At 45.3% G+C, this 25,320-nt stretch overlaps 2 protein-coding genes and 1 long non-coding RNA gene across 12 annotated transcripts; 2 read left to right on the plus strand and 1 right to left on the minus strand.

Annotated features, from left to right (window-relative positions):
• Positions 1 to 167: 167 nt before the first annotated feature.
• On the plus strand, positions 168 to 11,147 carry LOC105416706 (uncharacterized). 4 transcript variants are annotated; one of them, XR_003888980.1, is made up of 6 exons: positions 168 to 272; positions 1,605 to 1,719; positions 1,807 to 2,032; positions 4,000 to 4,135; positions 10,738 to 10,897; positions 10,970 to 11,147. It is a non-coding gene; the product is annotated as an uncharacterized lncRNA (long non-coding RNA). The 4 variants fall into 4 exon arrangements; XR_003888981.1 differs by having other exon boundaries at positions 11,000 to 11,147; XR_003888982.1 differs by lacking the exons at positions 4,000 to 4,135; positions 10,738 to 10,897; positions 10,970 to 11,147 and adding an exon at positions 2,473 to 2,708.
• pde11al (phosphodiesterase 11a, like) lies at positions 9,121 to 17,745 on the minus strand. The gene is made up of 20 exons (XM_003966188.2): positions 17,159 to 17,745; positions 16,554 to 16,712; positions 15,534 to 15,623; positions 15,307 to 15,447; positions 15,111 to 15,175; positions 14,512 to 14,632; positions 14,327 to 14,402; positions 14,185 to 14,252; positions 13,989 to 14,081; positions 13,407 to 13,457; positions 13,124 to 13,270; positions 12,845 to 12,952; positions 12,555 to 12,664; positions 12,375 to 12,465; positions 11,884 to 11,984; positions 11,635 to 11,712; positions 11,493 to 11,556; positions 11,173 to 11,247; positions 10,961 to 11,044; positions 9,121 to 10,883 (listed from the first exon to the last, which is right to left on the minus strand). Exons 1-20 carry the CDS (start codon positions 17,711 to 17,713, stop codon positions 10,629 to 10,631), a joined length of 2,532 nt encoding a protein of 843 aa, XP_003966237.2. The 5' UTR covers positions 17,714 to 17,745; the 3' UTR covers positions 9,121 to 10,628.
• Positions 11,970 to 25,260, plus strand: spmip4 (sperm microtubule inner protein 4). Of its 7 annotated transcripts, none has more exons than XM_029838981.1 (13): positions 11,970 to 12,302; positions 12,387 to 12,680; positions 18,708 to 18,875; positions 19,423 to 19,711; positions 19,815 to 21,916; positions 22,045 to 22,146; positions 22,237 to 22,296; positions 22,393 to 22,422; positions 22,515 to 22,684; positions 22,763 to 22,839; positions 22,914 to 23,085; positions 23,192 to 23,271; positions 23,356 to 25,259. In XM_029838981.1, the coding sequence occupies exons 6-13, from the start codon at positions 22,085 to 22,087 to the stop codon at positions 24,118 to 24,120; spliced, it is 1,416 nt and encodes a 471-aa protein (XP_029694841.1). In that variant the 5' UTR covers positions 11,970 to 12,302; positions 12,387 to 12,680; positions 18,708 to 18,875; positions 19,423 to 19,711; positions 19,815 to 21,916; positions 22,045 to 22,084; the 3' UTR covers positions 24,121 to 25,259. The 7 variants fall into 7 exon arrangements, with proteins under 7 accessions (XP_029694841.1, XP_029694839.1, XP_029694840.1 ...); XM_029838979.1 differs by having other exon boundaries at positions 22,060 to 22,146; XM_029838980.1 differs by having other exon boundaries at positions 19,815 to 19,989; positions 21,677 to 22,146.
• The last annotated feature ends 60 nt before the right edge of the window (positions 25,261 to 25,320 follow it).

Raw genomic sequence — 25,320 nt, forward strand, 5'->3', positions numbered from 1 at the left:
GAACAGTCTATCAAAAAAGAGAGAACTAATTAATGAATTTGCATTAAAGGGCTCCGTGAAAGGAGCGAGGGTCTGTTGCATTTGTCTCCCGAGTCCCTGGTCTGTTTCTGGTTGCCGCGGTGCTTCCAGCAGGTGTTTGGCACGGCCCTTAACAACACCTAGCGCAGCTGATTTGTAGCAACTAACGAGGGCCTGTTTATATGCTTCAGCTTTTTGGTCAGTCACTCTCTGTGGTGGCATCCCAACCTTGAACTACACTGGTAAAATATGCTGTAAGTTTGGTGCCATTTGCCTTCTACTGTTCATGTAACTAACAGCTGGTGTGGCCTGGTGTTGGGCCACTGGTTATCCTGCCTAGCTTCTTGGTTTTTGTTTGCCGTTCTTATTGCCTCCTTAATTCAGTAGCAAAATAGTGCCTTTCTTATTTAGACATTCCATTTTATTGTCGTCAACAGTGGCTTGTTTGTGTTTAGACCAGATCGTGGTCTGCTGGGATTTGAGGGAGGAAGGTTAGGTTTGTATATAGGTATTTTGGTTTTTCTCTTGTCTTATTCAGTGTCTAGGGGCAGTGACCTCTGCCCCTCTAGTTTCCCTCTTTAGTTAGCTGAACCCCTGGGGGTTGGTGTGATGGTGGCACTTGACATCATTTTTGTTGGAACTGAACCATGCGACTGTCTAATTTCGAAGAGATAATTGCTAAAAATTTACCTTGCATTGTGACTGTATTTACCCGTACATGGGTGGTCTGTGGGAAACCCTGAAAGGAAGTAAAGGTTGAATTTGTAGCTGCAGGGCCTGAGGAGGTAGCGTTCTTAGATCTGCCACTCGCAGTTCAACGGGACGTCACCAAATTAGATGAAAACAAAATGAATGGGATGCCGTGTTTATGACTCCACAGCAGGATGTGGTTGAGGTGGAAAATAAAGTAGAACAATCCACATTGGCCGTGTATTCAAAGATGTCAATCTTGGGTGTAAATCTAACTTGTTGGCCACCAGCTTCACTCCATTGTGACCTCAGGCCAGATCCCTGTAGGCTGACATTGCATAAACCTGCTAATGTATTCAGTAGATGGTGACCTGAAAGAGTTGGGTCTTGCTCAATTATATTGATGCTTCAAAATCACAACATTGGTCTCTGGATGAATAAAATTACCATCTTTGGTCATCGGGAGACAAAATATCCTTAGGTGTTCAGCACAGAGGAAAACAAATCCAAGAGGTGAAGATCAGTGCTTTGAGAACTTTATTACCAGCTGGGGCCTCGGCCAGAAAACCACACTGAGGTTCACAGCCAACGACGTATAGTACCTCAGACGATGCGTAGGAGACCGCCATCCATCATTGGGTCCTGGATCCTTCCGCTTTAGTTGCCCTATTTGGCTATGTTTCAGCTTTTAGGGGAGTCTTCTCACCCGAGCATTTCTATATATGGTTACCTGAAGATCACAGCTTCTCACTCAAGGTCGTGCCTTGGTACCTCCTGCTCTGCCAAGTCATGTTCTGCTCAATTCTGCTGACTCATGCTCTACATAACTGTGACTACAAGCTTATTGGGTTGATTATACATGAAGATGCATATTAAAATATATTCATTTTTCCAAGTGAATCTCATTCTGAGGCGATGCTGCGGTCCAGTTATTTACGGCGCAGTGTTGTATTGCAGTCTACTTGCATCAGAGGCTTCCATAACCTGCAGTCATCGCGCAGAAGAATTCAGGTGCACACAGCAAAATTCTCCAGCAAAAGCTGGAGCTAAACTGAGAGGCAATTGCTCAAATTCAAAGATGATTTCTCTTTATCACAGTGACTTCAGCTCCTGAGCCTCTGGGCTGGGGATTTTCCTCAGCGGGGAAGCCGTCAGCTCTGGCAACGCTGTGACTGACATGTGAATGGCAACTCCAGTTTCCCCCCACAGGCCGGTGTGGTGTGAATGGAGGAGAGACGGCGGTCTTTGAACCTCGGTTTCTCATCCTTTTCTCTGTGTCGACCATTCTTCTCATCTTTCTTTTCTTGGCGCTAATTGTCAACAGGTGATTCACAACCTAAATAGCGTTGCGTTTCGCTGAGTAAAAACCTCGACAGTATCCAAACAGCCTTTTGCTTTTCCATCTCTTTTAGTGATTCTAACTTCATGTGAAACTCCCGTTTAACTCTGCCTGATAAGTGAGCTATAAATGTAACGCATTTTAAGGTGATTCAGATCAAACACAAAACTCCCCACAGTATTTATCATATGAATACGAGGCCTGACCTCATGTTTCAGTGGACAGACAGCTGGATCGGGACTCACTGCACAGATTCTTTCACTAACTGCGTTTCCACGATCCTCACGGCTGCAGCCTGTCGACCTTCTGCTCTGTCTCGCACAGCTGCATGTCTTAAACTTCGTTTCCACATCCAATCAGGTTTCGGCTGAATTTTTCACCGAGCGCTCTTGTGCATTCCCGCAACCTTTGTCTTCTGGGTCCAGGTTCTCTCGTTTCTCCTTGGCAAAGGCTGGACTTCTGCACCGCCTCAGCAAGTGAAGGCTGAGCTGAGCACATGGCTGGAATAATCTGCCTGCCTGCCATCTGGAAAATAACAACTTTAAGCAGGTCCCGCCATAATTACCCTGCTAGCGCCGAACAAAGGCGTTGAATGTTCTGTGGTGACAACTGAATAAATAATGGAGACAGGAGGTCGCTGTGAGTCACTCACATCCAGCAACTGAAGACTGGTTGTTATTTGGTGCTCGTTAACACTGGTTAAAGAATTTTTTTGGGGGGGTAGGGGGGGAGATTCCTATTCTTATTAAAGTGGATGGTTTCCAACTCGCACGTAGCTTTGGCAGCTAACTATTCCACTCTGACAAACCCATTCAGGCACTTCAACTGGAAGAGATGAAGGATTTCAGCCTGAGTGCAGCCATTCTGAGTGGCTCCATCCCTATTTTGCTATGGTTGGACCACATGAGCATGAAGTACTTTCCAAATCTGTGCCTTTAATCACAAGAGGAGAAAAATCTACATTTGTCCCACATATGAGGCTCTCACCTCCAGAGTTAATTTAAATCAAATTGAAAGGTGCAATAAGACTGATCTGTCATGGGGAAAGCTTCATATGTGGCATGAAATCCTATCTGGCTGTGAAAAACCTGTTTCCGTCTCTCTCGCACACACTGGATCCGGTGCCTGGACCCGACAAAGCCCAGAATTTATTTACACTGGCCATCCACTAAAATGTCTTGTTAAATTAGAATCCCATCAGTCTGCAGTCTGAAGGCCCTCAGTCAAAATGCCTTGGAAAGAAATTGTTTGCAGCTGAGACAAATTAAGGTGGGGGGAGCTCCGGTGAAATATCATGTTTAAGCTGGTGTGCAGGAAACGGGCTCTTACCTGCCAGGAAATGAAGTGTCGAGCACAGGCCGGCTTACATTTCCCCTCCTGCTTTCAAATTTAAAAGAAAATAAAAATAAAAATTTTTAGATGGAGATACGATGGCTCCAACTCTCGTCCACGGAGGCCACGGCAAACACTGCAGCAATGTTTTTAGTTTTGTTTTTTTTTAAATTTATTTTAAAAAAGATGTTAAGTGTCTGTGATGAGTGTTGTTTTGCCACAAGGTCTTGACTGTCAGATTTCCACACAGCAACTCTGGGGGGGGCTTAGTGGCCCCTGTGTAAAAGGGACAGGAGATGCTTCTGTTGTTCCTCAAGGGTTTTATTGATTCACTGGTAAAGATTTTTCATCCCATCAAATGACAGAACACATTAATTGATCATATTTGTATAAATACTGATGTGTGTCCCCTTTGATATTAGGTTTTTTTTCTGTGACACTAATTTAAGAGTGATAAAGCAGACATTTAAAGGTTATATTAAAATGTCTAAATGCACCTCATGGGGATTTTTATTTTATTTTTTGCAGAAAAATCAATTTTGTCACTGCCAATTGTTACACATTGGAGCAATAATATAAAAAACTTGTTTGAATGGAATGTTCTGTCATCTGTTTTTCAGGTCTTTCTGTTTGTCGAACGTTTGAAGGTCACAGCTGTCTGAACACGAACCCGCCGTCACTTCTCCCCGATGAGACGCACCTCCTCCGAGTGAAGGTCTGCCGCAACGGCGGGGAGTGATTCACGGCTAAGTTGAGGTCAATATAAACAATCACAGTGGAGCTGGTGTGTATTCTGCATCAACACGGCCAGTTCAGCCTAAACAGACATTAAGAGGTGCAAATGTAAAGCTGGACTCCTGACTCTCATCAGAGGCATGTGTAACAGTTCTGTCTGGCCCCAGATAAAGAATAGAGTACCTGCAGTGGAATCAACACAAGTAGTTTGAAGTGTTTAAAAAAAATTTAAATTCCTACAGCCTGATTTCATGTTATGAAGTTTAATTGTTGGGAAGTGTGTCCAACAAAAAACAGCTCCCTTGATGGAGACGTCACTGGTGGTAATTACCTCCTGGGCTGCCAAACTCTTTTATCACTGATTGGGCCCTTTCCTTGTGTTCGGGATGAGGTTGGGAGCTGTCTGGCAGAGGTCCTGCTCTTTGGTGAGTTGTGCTCCTCGCCAGAGGGCCTTGATTCTATCAGAGGTGAAACGCCAGCCCGTCTATCACCCTGTCGGGGCTGACAGCCATTCAGCCCAACCAGAGGCCTCCCTGTGAACAATCACAAAGCTCTTTCTCATTGAACAAAGGCTTGTTGTGAGGGAGGGGTGTTCCCAGCTGTCAGGACAAGAGCCACACCTTGCTCTTTTTGGTCAAATCCAGAGCCTTTTTCAAGAGCCCATGCTCCCCTTTCTTCTCGCTCTCTCTGTATTTTTATGATGCATATAACAAATGTTTAAGGCTTTTCTACTGCATTAAAACGTGCTACCCAAGGTGTAAATACTCCTATTTGTCACCTGAGGGAGCCAGAACTCAGCCAAGCATATCGCGGCTATTTGGCACCAAATTGTTTTCACAGTAATCTCACATTTCACATATATTTCACATTTGACTATATTTAGCAAAACTCTGTTGCGCCTTTTGTGTAATCTAACACCAAAGTGTCTTTAAAAAAAACAAACACCTATCTCACTAGATGGCCCAATTATCTGTTAAAACAAACTTAAAACTTTGTCACATCTCTCGGAGCTGGTGTCCAATGAAAAGTGGCACATTTCTTTAGTTAACTTTGATTTTTGAACTTTGAAACAACGCAACAAACGATCATATTTGCAAAGCTTTAGCTCTTAAACTGATATCTATAATATGATCACCCTATAATTGCCCACAGGGGGCACTATCATATCGAGGAAGAATTATAGGTTACGTTCCAACACCAATACAAATTGTTGCCTTGTCTTGTCAGCATTCCCGTGGACGATGAGGATGACTTGAGTGCGCACAGAGTGAATATCAACTCCGGCTTCACTTGCAGCAGTGCCAGAGCACTGAACTGGGTGATGCTTCACCGAGTCTGCTGTTACATAAGCAGTGAGCTGCCTGCATGGATCAATTATTCAGCTCCGTGTCACAACTCCAAGGATGCTTTGATTATGACACAGCCAGACAAGGCAGCGCAGTGGATGCGCGCATTCCCCACCGAATCTGTGCCCGCTCTGCCTTGGACACTTGATTTTCTTTTTTTCTTTTTTTTTTATTATTTGTTGCCGACGGCAGTTGGGAAGTCAGGGCTTGCTGGTCTAGTTTGGACATAAAAGGGCCCTGGTCATTCTAGGGGGGGAGAGAAAGTACACTCTGCACATTGTTTCAGGCGAGTTTCATCACTTCCCGGGGCCCATAAAGGCCAGATCTGCAGAGGTCAGTCCAGAGTTTGGACAGTAGAGTGCATCAGGATTTACAACCCGTCTTGAAGATCAACCGTCAACATCTGCTCCAGGCTACTCGTGATGCAGAGCTGTAAATGTTCAAAGGGTTCTTTTAGAGCTGGTCGTGACTTTCTCTCCGCCTTTTGGGAGGACGAGCATCTCTCTTCATGTCTGCAGTAAATCATGAGGCGCAAACTCTGAGTAATGATAGTGTGTCACTCACTACTTCCAGATTATCTTTACTACCCCCCCCCCCACCCCCCCAAAAATTGTAAACCACCCCTTCCACTTAAACAGAAACCAAAAGAACCTCTAATTTCCTCATTTAATTTGCTCTGACTGGTTGCATCCTGATTACGCAACTTCAGCGGCACTTTAATTAGCACAGGGGGATGATCAAAAGTTCCTTTGCAATGGAGGTGGCTCAGCCTTATCTAATTACCCTGCTTTCAAGTTTGTTTGCACAGTTAATATTAGCAGATGTTTACAGTAGCCGTCTGTAAAAACACAAATTGGACAGCGCCTAGTTACAGGAGCCTCCTCATAAATTAGGAAAAGATTAAGAGACTGTAGAGGCTTACATTCAGTGTGTTGTTGCACCAAGCCCTCACTCTTGTATTTTTAGATTAGATTAGATTAGATTCAACTTTATTGTTATTGCACATGTACAGGTACAGAGCAACAAAATGCAGTTTGGCATCTAACCAGAAGTGCAAAAGAAGCAGCAAGTGAGGATAATAACTTAATAAATACAGTATGGCGGTTATTTTACAATCATTTACCGGGTTGTGCTATAAACATATTTTACAGATGGTGTTTACATTAAATGCCTTGGACTATAAGTGCAGGAGCTATTTAGCTATTTACATAAGATAGAGGAGATGTGCAAATTATAAATTACGTGTATACAGATACAGATGATAAAGTGCATGAGTGCGCAGGACAGGTTTAAACAGTAGCTACATTGGTTACTAAGCTAGTGAGTTGTTGTGTAAACTGCTGTAGTGTAGTGAGGTGTGGAGTGTGTAAGGGTCAGCAGGAGTTCAACAGGGACACCGCTCTGGGGAAGAAGCTGTTCCTCAGTCTACTGGTCCGAGTCCTGAGGGTTCTGTAGCGCCTCCCAGAGGGCAGGAGGGAAAATAGTCTGTGGGCAGGGTGGGAGGAGTCCTTGAGTATGCTGCGTGCTCGATGCAGGCAGCGCTTCCTCTGGACATCTCCGATGGCAGGGAGTGTAGTTCTTGTGATGCATTGGGCAGTTTTCACCACCCTCTGCAAGGCCTTGTGCTCAGCGATAGTGCAGCTTCCATACCAGACTGACACGCAGTTGGTCAGGATGCTTTCTATCGCTGTGCGATAGAAGTTCACCAGGACAGCTGAGGATAGCTGGTTCTTCCTCAGTGTCCTCAGGAAGAAGAGGCGCTGGTGAGCCTTCTTGATGATGCTGGAGGTGTTTGTGGTCCAGGACAGGTCCTCTGAGATGTGGGTCCCCAGGAACTTGAAGCTGGAGACACGCTCGACGGCCATCCCGTTGATGTGGATGGGGTCCTGTGTGCCTCCTCTTGCCTTCCTGAAGTCCACGATGAGCTCCTTGGTCTTGCTGGTGTTGAGGACCAAGTTGTTGTTAGCGCACCATGTGGTCAGGCGCTCTACCTCCTCTCTGTAGGCTGTCTCGTCGTTGTTGCTGATGAGACCGATCACCGTTGTGTCGTCTGCAAACTTGATGATGGAGTTGGATCCATGTACAGGTCTGCAGTCGTGGGTGAATAGAGAGTAGAGGAACGGGCTCAGCACACAGCCTTGTGGCACACCGGTGCTGAGTGTGATGGTGGTGGAGCGGCTGTGACCTGACCTAACATGCTGTGGTCTGTCGGTCAGGAAGTCCAGAGTCCAGTTGCAGAGGGAGGGGTTGATGCCCAGGTCTCCAAGTTTGGTGATCAGCTTGGAGGGGACGACGGTGTTGAAAGCTGAGCTGAAGTCAGCAAACAGCAATCGTGCATAAGTGTTCGTGTTGTCCAGGTGTGTGAGCACAGAGTGCAGTGCTATGGAGACTGCATCATCTATGCTCCTGTTGCTGCGGTAGGCAAACTGGTGTGGATCGAGTGTGGTTGGGAGGCAGTCCTTCAGGTGAGCCAGGACCAGTCGCTCGAAGCACTTCATAATGATGGGGGTGAGTGCTACCGGGCGGTAGTCATTGAAGCAGGTTGGTCTGGAATGCTTCGGAACTGGGACGATAGTTGTGGCCTTGAAGCAAGACGGGACCACTGCGTGGGCGAGGGACAGATTGAAGATGTCCGTAAAAATCCCGGCGAGCTGTTCTGCGCATGCCCTGAGCACACGTCCAGGGATGCCATCAGGACCAGCAGCCTTGCGTGGGTTGATCCGGCTGAGGGCTGTGTAGATGGCGGTAGATGATAGTGTGATGGGTTGGTGGTCTGCTGGGAGAGGGGTCCTAGTGGCGGTGTCCTTTTCGAAGCGAGCATAGAAGGTATTAAGCTCGTTCAAAAAGGTGGTGTCCATGACTGTGGGGCTGGAGTTGTTGGGTTTGTAGTCGGTGATGGCCTGAATGCCTTGCCACATACGCCTGGGGTCAGAGCTGGAAAAGTGACCCTCAATCTTGCGTTTGTAGGTGTGCTTGGCCTTTTTGATACCCCTCCTCAGGTTAGCCCTGGCTGTGCTGTAGGCCTGGGCTTCTCCTGATCTGAAGGCAGTGTTGCGCGCCTTCAGCAGGAGCCGCACCTCCTTGTTCATCCATGGCTTCTGATTGGGGTATGTGGTGATCCGCTTCGTGGTGGTTATGCTGTCGATGGTGGTGGTGATGTGGTCCAGAACAGTGGAGGTGAAATTGTCAATGTCGGTGTGTGTGTGTGAGCCACACTATGAAGCCAGTTTTACTAATATAAAATATATCTGTTTCCATGTGAGCGAATCGACTCCGAGGAGAATAAACTCAATCCCTGTTAAATTATAGATTAAGGACCAGCGCTGGTTTGGCAGCTGCGTCACCTCGCCGCCTTATCCGAAGCAACATCAAACCTTTGGCGCAGATGAGTCACTGGATTTAAAAGAGACTGTATGAATATGGAAGATTCCCCTGACAAAGCGCTCTCTGGCTGCCTTTGTCGGACACTCGTGACTGAGTTAGACCTTTCCTCCCACACTGAGAATACCCCCCCCCCCCCCCCCCCCTAATCTTTTATTCACCAAAAATAACTCCAAACGCGGGGCTTTTCCAGCGATTTACTGTATCAGCACGACGATTTCGTTTTGACGGTTGCAAATATACGCAGGCTAAATAAAAAAGAAAGGACAAGACGGGGCACTGATCAGCTTATAATTATGATAAGGGTTGTGGGAAGCTTCTATAATCCATCAAAACATTTTTAGGCAAAGTTGGAATACAAAACTTTACATTTATTACCCACAAATGACAACAAACCAGTTTTTGTTCAGACATCAGGACACCATTTTCTCCTCTTCTTTCTTATCTTCTATACTTAGCAGTTGGTTTATAAATAGCAGGGGAGGAAATGCAGATTGTACATAAATATAGAGCCCAGTGAGTGAAAAATAAAGTTATTTTGGTGCTGCCTGTGATTGAAAATAGAAATAGTCGTTTCCCAACATCACTTTGCTGTAACATGACACACCGAGGCTTCTTCTTACTCTTGCGGGGAATTTCATGCAAAGCAAATCTCATCGGCTGTCAAAGGCATCAAGATCTTGTGAGGCATCAACGTTAAACATGGCACAGCACATTTACACCATAAAGAGCATGCTCTGACACAAACAAACCTAGACATACCCAGCATTATAAGAGCTTAATAGCCTATTGGGGCATTTGAAAAGGTATATTCTGTCTACACTGATGGATTCTCAAGGCATAGCTTGGTTTTTAGACTGAGACAAGCTACTTTCCCCCCGACTTTCTAAAGAATCACTGATGCTATCTTGTTTTGCTAGCTCTACGTAGGCAGGCAGGCATCACTCAGACCCTGAGGGTTCAACATAACACAAGATCAAATATAGCATGTCACTGAACATTAAAGCAAAGATAATCAGGCAGGTAACAAGAATCCCTTCACTAATGCTGCATAAATGTATTAATTCATTCATTTTATCTAAAGGAAAAATTTGTCCATTCATATATGACACTTAAATCCTATAGGGGTTAATTATAAAGATTGACACAATTAGTTTGCCTTTTTCAATCAAAGTTTGTCACTATAATAAATTGTAGGTGAATTATGTTATATTTTTAACGTGGGATTATAACTGTAGACCTGTTTTGTCTTATTTATCTCACTCAGATGTGCAGATCAGAACAAAATTATACACACAATCAAAGTCCTTAATTATAACATTGAGAGCTGAACACAACTATACAGTAGTTGCTGCTTCAACAACAGCTGTGTTTCTCTTTTCACGAAGGCCAAGGATTGGTGGAAAAGTGACCGTTTTCATACAGTTTGCGCTGCTTGTTTGATGCAATTCACAGCAGCTTGAAGGCTCATCTGACCCCCAAAAACACTGACGGTAATGTGAAAGCCAGCCAAATCTGTTGCAAGTGAGGTAAAAACACCCTAACACGAAGGAACATTCAGGAACAAGGCCATGCTCTGATCTACATTCAAAATGGCAGTTTTTGATGATGGCGAGAACTCACAGTGTTTCTTCTTTGTTTGTTAAAGGCATTCCAGTGGATTTGTGCTCCTATTACAAACATTACGGTAACATGTGGCCCTCTTTGGTATTAACGGTTGGCTCAATCTGGTGATAGATAGATAGATAGATAGATAGATAGATAGAAGGACTCATTAATTGATTGATTCATGCTGGTTTATCACTCCTGGACTCCGGGGACGTCGTCTCATAAGGGCTGCGTGTGGTGTCCAGAACATGCACGTCTCCGTGCTGAGCGTCTTCTCTGTTTTCACAGGACTCCGGATTCTGGCTCAGATCTGCGCTCTGATTGGTCAGTGAGGCTCTCCTGGTCTCTGACAAGCAGAGGTCCTGCCACTTATTCCGATTGGCGTCCATTTCATCAACCATGGGCTGCAGCTTCCTGTTGAGCTTCAGCAGCGTCTGGGACGAGACATGTGAGCATGCATGTGATGTCTGCACCAGTACTTAGATGATAATGCTATTTATAAAGCTTCTACCTTGTAAAGTGGTTTACAGATGCCGTCTATCCACTCCAGCTGCAGGTCCGGCAGCTCATCTTTACGATTACGGTCAAATATGGGCTGTGGAGAGAAGATAATCCTTGATCACGTCTAAGGATGGATCGTGTCATTTTATCTAGTAAAATAATAATGAAGATTTATTCTGTGAATTGCATGGCGCGCAACGCTCTGAAGTCTCTCTTACTTACCGCTGGGGTCAACTTGAGCTCTGCACGCTCTCTGTCACCTTGTTCAAAGAATTCACTTGTCACCAGCTCTGCCACCTTATACATCAATATCATGCAATTATTATTTAAACAGGTTAGCATCAAACATTGGGCTGCTACAGTGGTGTTAGCTTCATTCTATCTGCTAATTGTAAATGATTTCATTAGGAAAATTCAGGGAACAACTCCTGGGCTCCTAATGAAAACAGTTAAATATGACAAACAGATTTCGGCAAACGGTTTCATCTCCAGGCCAAAAACTGGAGTTAGAACTGATCTGAATACCAACAAGAGCCCCAGACCTGTTTAGAAATTTTCCAAGGACGAGTGACGGCGCCAAGATCGCACGCCGTCATCAGCATGGACCTGTCGACAGCACACGAGTTTATGTCTCCTGGGTCATTTTGGCTCAGTATGTTTTCATTGAAAAAGAAAGGCAGAAACCTGAAAACTTCTCTGTGTCCTTCATCGGTCCATTTGAATTCTCCAGACAAAACACTCTCAAAGAACTTGGTTCTCCTCCTCCACAGTGAGAACGTCGATTAGGAGAGAAACAAGAAAAGATTCCAGAAATCAAAATTAGAGTCCTGCTATTCATCCATGAATAAGTCTACTCAATTTGACTTTTTTTCCCCCCACACGACTCTTATTAAATACTGCAGCTTATGACTGATTATAAAAAAAAACACTTACTCAAAGTGCAAAGTAAGGTCTGTGGAGAGAATAGCCTGTTTCAATAGTTGCATCATGTTGCTGTACTCTTTAGAGCAGAGGTTTGCAAAGATGTTGTGACCCTGCGAGGAAATAACATAAAAGAGAATGCCGGATCCGCAGACATAGAGAAGCAGACGGGGACAAGTAGCCCTGGATAAAACGCGTCCTTCGAGTCAATGCGATGGAAAAGGCATTGCTCACTGTCAAATGAAGCTGTCGTTTTCAGAGTTAATTGCATATGTGTATAGACTTTCTGTCCCAGTCTGTTAACAGAAATCAATGGGAAACATGGCGCTAAACAGATCAACACCTGAGATAGAGCAGCAACCGGACAGAACCGTTCCCCACACCAGGGTGCAATATTTCAAACTGCGGATATCGTTCTGCTGTTTTGGAAAGTCGGTGATGTTAACCACTCAAAAATGTCTCCTGTAATAAGCTAATTGTGATCAAAGCAAATATGTTCCTACCTCGCTTTGCAGAATCATGACTGCATGGTTGAAGTGATGGTGCTCCAACGTGGCGGATGTTCCGTAGAGGAGAGCCAGAGCAGAACCTGTCCTGGAGGAAGGAAATAAACAGAGTTGGGCTTCTTAGCCTCGCTTATGTGGCACCAGTTTGCCGTCATACCCCAGGCCTCGGACACGCACTTGGCTTGAAAAGCATTGTTCGTGCCGCGGTGGTCCAGGTCATGACAGAGACAGCCAACCATCAGAGCCAGTATCTCTGCGTCTGACAGCAGGTCCTGGAAACTGGCCGTCTGACACAAAGAAAATGTAAATATACAGTTACTATTCTTGTGAAATTCTTCCGATTAGGTATAGATTAGACCATGACAGTATGAGGCCACATAGGATAGGATAGACCAGGCCAGGCCAGGCCAGGCCAGGCCAGGCCAGAACAGTGCATGAATTTATCATGGCCTGATCTTTGAACTCACTGTAATCATTATGAACATGCACTGTGAAACATTGAAGGCATGCCTCCAGTTATGATATGCAACGGTTCGATAGTTCTTCCTCACAGTCAGAAGCCAGCGGCACAAAACCTGCAGGAACAGAATAATTAGTTGTATAGTTGAATAAGAAATTCCTGTAAATGTCCCACAGTAGGATAATTTGCATTCCATATGATATAAAAATTGACTTAGTGGAGTCGGACCAAATTAGCTTATCAAATCTCGGTGGTGTGTTTGTTTTGAATGGTGCTATCCCCTCACCTCGTAGTCAATTTTAAACTTCTGAACCACCCCGAGTTCCAGAAACATCCGGAGCGACGCGGTGATCATGGCATCGTTGTCCAAGGAAAAGTCGTTAAAGTGAAACTCGTCAATGCCCAGCTCACTGCTCAGGGGGATTTTAGCCGCCTAAAGGAGAGAGGACAGTTCTGCCAATCACTGGAGGCACTGAGATCTAAGCATCAAAATCCCACTAAAATCAGGGCTTAACATGCACTGTGTCCTTAAACACATCATACTTGACTTTTGCATCCTGAAACGTTACCTTCAGTCTGTCGACTTCTACTTTGGAGCAGGTTGCATGGTAGGACAACATCTGAAAGAGAGATTATTCACAAAGAGGGTGTTTTTTTTTCAGTTCAAATCAAAATGTCATATTGTGAGGCAGAAACGGTGTCTTTTCATCAGTAGTTTGTTTCTGGAGTTTCATCCATCATCGGGTGAGAGACAGAAGCAGTGTTGAACAGCCACTGCCTTTGATGACGGCCGAGCGGCCTGGCACATGTATTTATCGTGAATTATTCAAAGCAGCTGAAATATTTATCGTATCGCAGGCGAAAGAATGTTTTCTGAGGATAATGTGACGGCTCGGGTTGGATATCGGGCAGTGTAGCACACAGCAGACTAATGGGAGCCTCCCTATTCATGGGAATCAATCAATCAGTCAGACGCACCAAGCACGTCCTTTACAAAGAACGACCTGGTTTTTACGGCTCCTCTGCAGCTTAATTGATCCTGTTATAAATTTCCCATAGCTAGTTAACTGTGAAGTTAATTTATATGATTTTGCATGCATTTAACTCCCAACTGTCACACCAACAGACACAATTCAGTTTGAGAGGCCTACATCCAGTGCTACAGACTGCTTGGCCCACGTCTTCTTGACCTGATTGTACATCATAGTGTTGTTGATTCCAAGTCCACAGAATATTACAAATGCCTGCGACCAGAAAAAGACAGAGGAAATAACAGTTGTGCTTTAATATAACGTGGATTTCCTGCCTTGTTTAATGGAAGGTATAACTCAGGTTTGAGGATCTCACCTCAAACAGTCTCTGATCTGCATCGTTGAACGTCTTTCTGTCCAGGCGATTCAGAATTTGCGCGACACCTTGAGAAAAAGCACACGTCCGCCATTGTTAATTCCGGGTTCTGAGCCGATTGGCTGTTTTCCGGGTCACTTACCGATGATCTGATGGGTCCGATTCCAGATGGGAACACACAAGACGGACCTGATGTGAAAACCTGAGGCCTGATCTGCCTGTAAGGATGGGGTGAGAAGACAGGAGAAGGGTCTGCGTATAGCCGCGAGCATGAAAGTTGCGGTCATTACATTCGCCTGAGGTCAAATGGTTTCGTTGTGCCCCCACCTCGGCGTCGAAGCGTGGGTCCTGACAGACGTCACTGATGTTAACAGGAAGTCCCGTGGACGCCACCAGCTCAGCGATGCTGTTATTAATCAGCCAATCTGAACACGATAGCTTCTCCATGCTGATGCGGCCCAGAAAACAGGAAAAAACTGTCAGATCTGAGCATTTAAAGATAAAGAGATGTGTTTTTTATAGGCAGACACGGCCCTTTTTATTGCTTTCCATTGTTTTGGACCTTCTGATTGACAACCTTTAGGCAAAGTATGTGTCACCTCGGGCCAATAACAACGTTGCTACAAGAAGCTAAACTAACCAAAGCTTCTGTGCTAATTAAGGTAAAAAACAAGCGGGTCTGTAATCTCCCTTTGTGCCCTGAAGGCCCGGTTTGCCTGCTAACTCGCACAATAAATGTGACCTCATTAGCTGGCAGTACGATACAGACATGGAAAACATACATTTTGATCTCTGAGTCAAAGAGGAACATACAACTCTGAATGGAGAGGAGCTCTGAATGCAGGACTGTAATGTATGTTGTTCTTATTTCCACTTATGCCACCGTACATAACATTTCTGTGTGTTTTTCCTGTTGCCACTGTCACCTAATGTCGTGGTCCATGGTGCACAATGGCGACATGAGCTCGAACGTCTTTGAGAACTTCACCACCTGCGGGAGGAGACAAGACAGCACAGCAGAGATAAGAGCGCTTTGCACAGGAAAGGCCAGGTGGATTAAATGATGAAGTCGAGGCAAATGGATCTGTGAGGAGAGACTGTAAAAGGTGAGGAAGAGTGGACCGGTGAGTCAATGTCCTCGAGGAGAAGCACGGAGCAGCGCTCGCACTGCAGCAGAGTTAACGCTCGCTGCATGATCTTCCTAACAATCTTCTCCAGGTCGGTTTGTTCTTCAAACAGGTCGTTGACCACCTCCAACAGAGCCTATATGACCACAGTGAAGCATTATAAAAGTGTTGTTCACGACGTAACGCTTGTTTTCTTGTAAACACGCTGGTTCTGTCTCTTACCCGACTCCTTTCATACTCTTTACGAGACTCTGAAAACAACTTGGCATTGGAAATGGATATTCCACAGAAAGGCAGATACATCTGCAGCACCTGAGGAACAAATCGAAGAAGAAAAAATCAACTCTGACAGACATGGAGATCATAAAGAAAGTGTAATGAAAATTATCTGGAGAGGCTGAACACTTTGATTATGTTCTTTCAAAGAGAGCCCCCGTCGATGAAGCCTAAATCTATCAGAATTCAATGTCCCAACGTGCCTCAGTTTCTATTTTCAGCAAATGCAGAGCTCAAAGACAGAGGCAGTCTTCCTTGAGCTATATTCAGAGTTCTATTCTTGATTCCCTGATTTCTACAAACCCAAATCTTTGGCTAAAGTTATTATCTGAGGCTTCACAGCATCTTGAAGCCGAACCCCTTTTCCCTTCATAATTTTATTCTGCCATCTTGTGGTCAGATGTCTCCATCCTCTTCAAGCTCTTTTCCCAGCTGTTTATTCCCCCTTTGCCTCGCAGAGATTTATCATCTTAGACTGTATCACCTGAGCCCAGTTCGGTTGTTTGCCCACTTGATACTCCCTGTAGGATGATCACTACACTGTGAACACATGTAAAACTCAAAATGCTTTTGAGTTTTTAGCGTGTCAAAGAGATGGCATGGAGAGCAGTTGAAAGTGTTTGCGGTTTCCAAAGCATCTATACACACCTATACAGCACAGTCAGTCGTTATGTGCTTCATGTGACTAAAGGCTTGACCTCTCTTCATTTCCCTTCCATTTGCTTCTGAGGGAACACTCTCCACATCCATTAAAAAGATTTAGAGTGCAAACGGTACACGGATCAACAGTTTTCATGCACGGTAAACTCTGTGTGTGTGTGTGTGTGTGTGTGTGTGTGTGTGTGTGTGTGTGTTGTGAGTTGTAAATGTCCTTAATAGCCAACGCTGCAGCAATAAAGAATGCAGCAGAAAGTAGTGCACAGTCCACCTACTAACACGGTTCAGATGAATGTTTACGAGTCTCACCTTCTCATCATCCTCTGTAAAGGGTGTTCCCATGGGATTTTTGTTGATGGCTTGTACAACACCGATAACCTCCCCATCGCTGTTGCAGATGGCCAAGCATAAAATGGACTGTGTCTTATATCCCGTTAGCTTGTCTATCTCGTCACTGAAGCGGTGGTCCTGGAATGCACATCAAAATGCATCTTATTAAACGTGTGTGTGCGCGTGTGTGTGTGTGTGTGTGTGTGTTATACTATCTTATACAAAAAAAGTATATTAAGGATTTTTTTTTATATAAAGAAAAAACCTATCCAGAGCCTGTGCTGACACATGTCTCCAACATTGCAGTGATTCAGTGACAGCGCTCAGGGGATCAGGCATCGTGACGGTGCTTTAACCTGAGCAGCCCAGGGCCAAGATATAATGATGTGGAGCGCAACTGGTGGCGCTGGCCTATAGATGCGCAATGTGGAATGTAGAAAGCTGATTCGAATGTTTGCATGCTGTCGAATTCTAGGAATTCTATCGTGTCTCGTATCGTTCATTCTTAGAGAATACGCTGCAGATAGAGTGGAACTAGGAAAATAAGCTTCACTCCCCCCACCGAACTGTCAGGGCGCATTTACCTCATAAGCATTCGGGATGTTTACAGTCTCTCCGTGCTCTGCGACGTAGCCAATGATGCCCTTGCCCCACGGAACTTGGACTTCGTTGGAGTTGAGGGTGCTGGATGAGGGTCTGACGGTGGTACCCGAGTGCACGTCGAAGAACTTGGACACCAGTGTCCTCTTGTGCGCAGGCCCCTCCACCAGGAAAAGCGAGCACCTGTCCGCGTCCACCAGGATGCACACGTTGATCAATATCTTGTAACTGAGGTTTGTCAGGTCCAGGTCGTTGGAAATGTCTTTGACTAACTCTAAGAAAAACTCCCTTTCGTTGGTTTCCTTGAGTCTGTATTTGTAGTCGATGGCGCTGGAGGCGTACTGGGGCACGTTGACTCGGGACTCCAGCAGAGCGCTCAGGATGTGCGCGGTGGTCGGAGGCAGGGAGCTGGCTTTACGCAGGAGCGCACGGCGCCTCATGCTGGACTCGTATTCGTATTCGCTCAGGTTCACATGCTCGTCGTAGGTCCGATGCGCGGTGGTGGCTTTGGACCGAGCAAAGTTCCGCCGCAGCTCCATGTGGGACGATCTGCGCCGGAGTGCCTCCGGGTTGGTGGACCAGGTCTGATCCCTGGGAGCGCCGCGCCTTTCCTCGGCTGCAGATACTTTGGACGGCTGATGTTCTTTCAGCCATCTGCCTACCTGGTCACATTTCGCTTTCCGGACGAGGTACTCCTCGAACAGGTCCGGGTGGCAGTCCAAAAACGCTTCTACATCAGAGAAGTCGAACGTTGTCATGGTGAAAGGCGCCGCGGAGACCAAGTGAGGCGCTCCAAATCACAACAAGAGTTAAAGGAGTAGCCTTGAGATGGGAGGATGCTCCTGCAGCCGAGTTTCTCAAAGAAGTGATGCCCTCAAAACAATGATTCAGTCACTCTTGCACGTAAAACAGCCTGCAGCTGATTCCCCTTACACACTTGGAGCAGATCTGGTCAAATAGATTCATAGATTCAGACCGATTACGAAGGAGAGGCGAGGAAACTCTCTGCGCTCTTCTGTGGACTGTGCAGAGATGTAGCTGCAGCAGCACCGCGCATACATATTTTCTGCCAAGAACATTTGAAAAATAACTGCGGGGCAGGTGCTCAATATTCCATACCTCACATAATACAATCCCAGAAAGAATTCGGTGTTCTGCTGTGCTGCATTTGGACACCATCGGTTTTAAATAAGGTTGTTTAACAGGGAACAAAAAATGGGGTGGGGAAGAAAAGATGCTAATAAGAGTCGCACGGTTGGTTTTTGGGAAATAATAAATGATCTGCATCACAATTTTAACTGGTATTTGCAACCCTTGATGTAAAGTGACATGTAATGCGCATTCAAAAATTCAGCACTTTTTTAAAATTCTCGCTCAAGGATTTCTGAGAATGGTGTGATGGATGAGGCATTGTTATTCTTCTAACAGCCGCAACCTCACAAAAGAGTCCGAGTCTGACAGTCTTTCTGCTTTTAGTTTATTGGAGACATGTTCTGCACACAAATAAGCATATTTTAATGATTGTTTGTGAAGTATTTCCTTGCAGTCAGAGGCAGGAGCACACCCAGGACAGGTCAACGGGCCATCGCAGGAGAGAGGGGAATATGTGTGCTCAAACCCAGCACCAATTAAAGGCGCACGTATTCATAGGAGTATCTGGACGAACCCGCATGGCCAGAGGGAGAGTCCAAACAGAAGAAGGTAAAAATCAAAACTTTCAAGCTGCCAGTTGGGTGCATTTAATCGATGTTGACTGCGAAAAGTGCAGTTGCAAGAAAATGTCTGTGAACCCTTTTGGATTGCTTGGATTTCTGCACAGAAAAGGAGATGTTTTTGTGTTTTTCAAAATGTGTGTTTTACACAATGTGTAAATGTTCACCATTCACACACAGCGCGGCACTCAGGTCGGGGTCAGGACTCCCTGACTGGGCCACCACAAAAGGAGAACTCTCCACTGTTGAAGCAAATTCTGTTGAATCTATACGCTTCTATACGTTGGTGTTGTTCGCCTGTTCTGTCGCCCATCCTCTGTTCAGCTTGAGTTTTCCTTCAAAATGTCTTGATAAACTTGGGAATTCCTTTTTCTGCCAATGGCAGCCAATCTGCGCAGGCCCTGCGGCAGCAGCGCAGCCCTGACCACGATGCCCCGTCGCCACATCTCACAGTTGCCATGAGGCTTTGATGTCAATGTGCTGCGACATTTTTCCCCCCTTCCCAACGACTCAATTTTGCTTTCATCTGTCCACAGAATATTTTGCCAGTCTTAACGTGGACACATGAACAATGAAGATTTGGGACCCTTCATGCGGCTGATTGTAGGGCTTCTGAGATCTTTGTGTGGAGCCATGATTCACATCGGGTGATGCATTTTGAGAACAGCAATCTCTGGTGTGTGTGTGTTGTTGTTGTTGTTGTGTTTTGTTTTTTATAAGGCCGGGCAGCTTTAACCAACGCCTCCAATCTGCTCACACTGATTGGACTCCTGGTTTTCTGACTCCTGGCTCCAATTAGCTCTTGGAGAAGTCTTTAGCCGAGAGGTTCACATACTTTTTCCTCCCTGCACTTAAGTGTTTACATGTTGTGTTGTTTTTGTGTGGAATGTATTAAAACAGACTGTGTTTGTCTATTGTTCTAACTTAGATGAACACATTTGATGATCCATTTATGCCGAAGCACAAGTAACTGAAACAGGCTCACGTGCTGTTTCTTGCAACTGCACCTTGGAAAACACTCATAAGCATGACTTTGTGTGTATGCTGGATGTAAAATGTTCAAGGCAACATTAGAGGAAGGGAGACAAACGTGGAGTTAAGTGGTAAATAAACCTCCCACACACACACAAACACCCACACACTGGCTGGAGCTCTGCGGCTGTAGTTCCTGCACCAGTCAGACTGACACCAGAGAAAGCCAGGCAGACAGGGACAGACCATCCAAACCTCACACACAAACAGAAATAAATGAATAAAAATTCTCAGCTACCAAACAGCATATTCAGGTAAACCCAGGATCACGAAATGTGAGGAATATGGAACTTGAGTAAATCTGCCAAAAGCAGGTCGTCTTCATAAAACAGAGTTACTGTGTGGGGAGTGCAGCCTCAGATGGTAAAAAACTTGACTTTTCAGTCATTGAATATTGATGGGAGGGTGACAAAGAGCAAGTAAACCTCCACTACACGTCCCTTAAACACATGTGGGAGACCCCAGATTGGCCCACATTATCCACACTTTGTCGGGGAAAGGAAAGTAAAATAATTGTTAACTTGTGATTGAACAGATTTCCACTTGGTGTGTTGCCTCCAGCCCATAGGGCTTAAGAATCAATTTGCATCTGCACTTATAGATGTGGAATGGCTGCAGGCGGTGGCACATTTACAATGCAGCAGCAAGAAATGTAATCCAGAGAGCAGCGGCTCCGCTGGGGCAGAGCAGGGTAATTGGTTACTGGACTTAGCTCAGGCTGCTTGATAGGACTTGAGCATTTTGCTGAAAGTGTTCGAGGTCTCGTGGGAATCCCAATTAAAAAGCAGAGAGTTGAATCCCCCCACTTTTTTAAGGGTAACAAACAAGACAATTCTGGCTGTTATAGTGCAGACCAAGGCTTATCCAGGGAGATTCGGCTTCACTGATTAAATCCTGGTTTTGTGCTGCTTAATCAGAGGTTTCCCAACTCAGATTGAAGTTTTCTGATGTTTTAAACGGTTTAGAAAGAGTAAAGGTGGTTTCATTTTAATTGTTGTGCAGTGAGGTTGTTGTTGTTTTCACTATGGAGAAAAAGTTTATTAGACCTAACTTGAGATGTAGTCAGGGCACCTTCAGGCCTTCTGGGATCGCTGCGTAAAATCAGGGATTATTTAAATTCCCACTCTTGGGGGTTACAGAATGAGATTCCTTAATTGGGGGAAAATCTCATCAAACAGAGTTGAGGATTACACAAACCAGCTGTGTAATAGGAAAAGTTCTGCAAACCCCGGTGATATAACAGCAGCTTTTTTAAAATTCCTTTTTGTTTTTACGGGGGCATGTAATTGCTTGATTTCTCAAAGATATTCATGACACTAATGGCAGCACAGAAGAGAACGTTCCAGAAAATCGTTCGCATCAGCCTAAGAGTGGAACGCATCTCCTGGATGGAGCGATGTCACATTTTGCTCGAACAAGTGGCGGAGCAATAAGAGACGATCAAACGCGAGTCCCTGCAACCCAACACGGCCTGCACCCAGCTTGGCTCAGGTGCCATCCCGCGGGATCCAGAACCAGTTTGATTTAGTCTTTATTGGGGTTCATGTTCCATTACAGCAACTGTGCACTATTATCAGATTCGCACTGGGAGGCTGTGTGGTGTGCTTGATTGGCAGCGATTATCTGCCTAAATAGTGTAACGATGAGTAAAATGGAACTGTGCCTTGATTTGAAATGAGATTTATAATAGGCCTCAGCATTCTGTCTGGGTTTGGTAGATTGTTGCTGTGTCTTTTATTGTTTGTGTGTTTTTTTTAGCTTTCTAAACCACATGTAGCTGCTCACATGCTGCCGGATTAGGTGTCACCCACCCTGGATCTATTGTTCATGGTAATAGAATCAGTCCGGCTGTCACAGGAATCCCAACCCAGTTCTGAAGTCGCATCCTAGGACGACGGAGTCCAGACCTGCCAACAAAGGCTTCAGATCTTTTTGATCCAGTTTGGAGCTTGAAGGAAGGTTCCAGGACCGGGACAATAACACATCTTCACATCTGAGGTTTGAGAACAAAGCCTGAAAGAGAAATCCACCAGCTCACCTGTCAGCGAGTTGATTCTCAGAGATCTGCATGTTTGTCGTTTCTTTGTGGTAACCTTCATGTGTTTAGTGTTGCTTTAAAACCACAGAATCTGCTCTTTTAGTCGGAGTCAAGGCTCCAGCCAACAAATGGAGGGCAGGTTAGCACAAAGCCATTATCTGGGTGGCCGTGAAGAAGCCGTTCTTTCTGTGTGAGTGTAGAAAAAAAGGATCGGAGGAAAGTCAAGGACAGCTGCACATTAAGTCCTCAGCAGTTTAATTCTGAATTGTTACTTCACCAGACAAACCCAGTCCGGTAATAGGACTGGGAAGAAAAGAATAGTCCGTTTTGGTGACCATCCGTGAGTAGACAACAACCCTTAAACGTGATCATTTAAGCATATGTTCTTTATAATGAGACACAGCAATAACATTTATTTTGTTTTTCATTTTCTCAGCCTACCAAAACCAACAGATGTAAATGTTGCGTAAGTGCCTTTTTTGTGTCTTTTAAGCAGATATTTGGGGGGGATGTCTATTAGGTGCTTCATTTTCTTCTCTCTTTCTGTGGTTCTAATAGGGACAAAATGACCAACAACCCAATCCCAAAGCAGCATCCTTATTCATCCCACATCTCGAAGTTTGCAATGTTCCCATCCTTCTACCCTCCAGGTGACCCAGAGCCTGGAGTCAGGGCATCTTCTCGACCGTTCCGTAACTCAGACGTGAGCGTGCTGAAGAAAACAAAGGGTAAGAAAGCCACATTCTGTGACAAGAGGTGAAAGATCAGACATCTCTGAGGACGTTTCTGAGGACTGTCATTGACAGGCAGCTCATATAGACACGAACTCTTGGAGTCCCCCACAAAAACCAGCAAGAGCGCTGAAGAATATGGATCCTTTCCTGTGAGTAAATGCTCTTATCATCTCTGATCATCCAAGACATTTGTTCTGGTGACATTTTACTCCATCACACACAGCAATCGGAGGGACAGAAGCAGGTGTTTCACCCCACTCCTCCAAAGGCTGTGTTTCCCAACCCTAAACTCTATGACTGGGACTTGTCCCCATCGTTGTCTGAGCGGACGTGTAACATGCTGAGAAATCTGGAGAGGTCTCGCTGGATCACCTCCTACCAGCTGCAGCACACAGGTAAAGATGCAGAAGGTGGAATCACAAATCAGAGAGGAAGAAAGTGCTCCTACACTGCATCCACCTTTTCATGTCGGTTACGTCAATCAAAGCTTGTTTGTGGAAGGGTCCGGGCCAGCCGCGCCTCCAAAGACAGATGACTTCAGTGAAAACGTGATTGACCTCGCTCGGACAAAATCACACTCGGTAAAAATCAACCAGCGGCGTTGTTGTTTCGGTCAACATTCACATTGAGCACCGTTAACCCGTTGTGAGTTCCTCTCCCGACAGAGAGAAACATCTATTCCCATGTTTCTTCCCACCAAACCAAGGAGAGAATGCAGAAGACAGCAGATGTGTGTCGAGAGGTCGGCCCACGGCCCTCTTGGGCACCTGAATCCAGACCAGAGCGCTTCTCCTTTTGCTACGAACCAGCAAAACCGACCGGATTTGAGCACAGCTCAGTATACTGAGCCTCCAGATTCAAACATAACAAGTGCCTCTGCAAGGTCCCAGGATATCTCACCTAGGAAGAGAGAAAACTTTAAAGTCCAATTTGATGAAATTCTAAAGCAAGTGTCACCAGGCAGCAAAGAAAGCAACTCCCACCACAGCTCAGGCGCAGAGCGGCCTTCGCACCAGTACAAGTGGGCTCCGTCCCAGCTAGAATTAGAGTCCGAAGGAGAGAAAAGGCTCACAGAGCTGAATACTCAGCCAGTGACAGCAGCAAGAGGAGGATCTGGTCTCATCCTGGCGGATGCAGGAGTGGGATCACACCATGACCCATCCAAGCGGGATAAGGCGTTGCAGGGCAGCGCGTCACATCGCCGCGTCCTGCCGAGGCCGCCTGCGTCCTCTGGGCTTCGCCTGGCGGCCAGACGTGGGGAAGCTGCAGCCCTCACCCTGCTGGAGCTCCAGGGCTCGTTCAGCAAGTCAGCAGCTCATCGGAGCTTCAACAGCTCCGTCACAGGAGCAGCTGTCGATCTCAGGGACAGTGTGGCTACAGGCAGAAAACACAACTTCTTTGGGATTAACTGCTGCTATCTCCGCGGCTAAATGGAATAGCTATTTTAATTCACTTTTTAAACATCCTCGTCATAAAACAACTATGATTTTTCCGACATGTGATTTGAAGATATCCTCAGATTTTTTTTATGCTAGTTCTCAAATATTTCACTTCATCCAACTTTGCAGCCTGTTACACAATAACAGTCTTATATAAAGCTCCCATAAGCCATTTCTGATGATTGTAAGGGTGGAATAAAAGAAAACCTTCAAAGCTTATTTGAAGGAGTTCAGTCTACCTGCACCTTCCACACAGAAGAAATATTTAATGGCCCTGAATTCAAATTACAGCTCATCTGAAGACTGTGGTCATTCCGTTTTTGAAAAGAGACAATTTGTGCCGTGTTTGGATTTTTTCCCTCCACAAATGTGACCCGGGGTTCGGCACGGATCATTGCGTTGCCTGGGTTATGAAATCAATCTCTGCATTATGCTGTAGGCACCGCAGTAACCTTGGAGCTTGCGTGAATAGAAAACATGCCTTTGCACGCGTTCTCCGTTGAAGTCAAATCTGCCGCTCTGAAAGGCAAGCCGTTATTTTTGTGAAAGCAAAGTCCTTGAGCGGCAAGCCTGCAGCCCTGGAAGATATAACCGCTTTTCATTTGGACTTCAGTGGAGAAAAAAGACATGAAAAAGAAAAATGGACCAGGCCAGCATCAGCAGTTTAAATGCTCATCGTTTTTTTAGGGAATGGTAGTTTGTAAAAGGTTGATACTTTCTATTATATATTTCAAAATATATAGTCATCTCAAGTATCTTTTAATTTGCACGTATAGATTCAAGATTGCATGTTGATCGCGCATGTGCAATAATCATTATATTAATTAATAATAATATTAATATTATAATATTTGTTGAACACCCTGTGAGTCACCAATGTTGCCAGCAGATGGCAGCATATCACAGGTTTATTAAAATTGTACGAGGACATTGAAATAGTTGGGTTTTTTTTCCGCTTATTTGTTGATTTAAACATGAGTACTAACAAAGGCTGTGCTAGTTTCAAGATAAGGTGGACGTCACGCCACCCCATCAGATACAGAAGCACCTCTGGAATACTTGGAAAATCTCCGTAATTAAAAATAAATAAAAATAAAAACACTGATGTGTTTGTGGTGGTGTGGTGTTGGGTGGGGGAGGGGGGGGGGGGTGACGCTAACCTGACGTCATTCTAATTGGAGTTTGGCTTCG

Source organism: Takifugu rubripes, chromosome 7 (assembly GCF_901000725.2).
Source record: "Takifugu rubripes chromosome 7, fTakRub1.2, whole genome shotgun sequence".
NCBI lineage: Eukaryota > Metazoa > Chordata > Actinopteri > Tetraodontiformes > Tetraodontidae > Takifugu > Takifugu rubripes.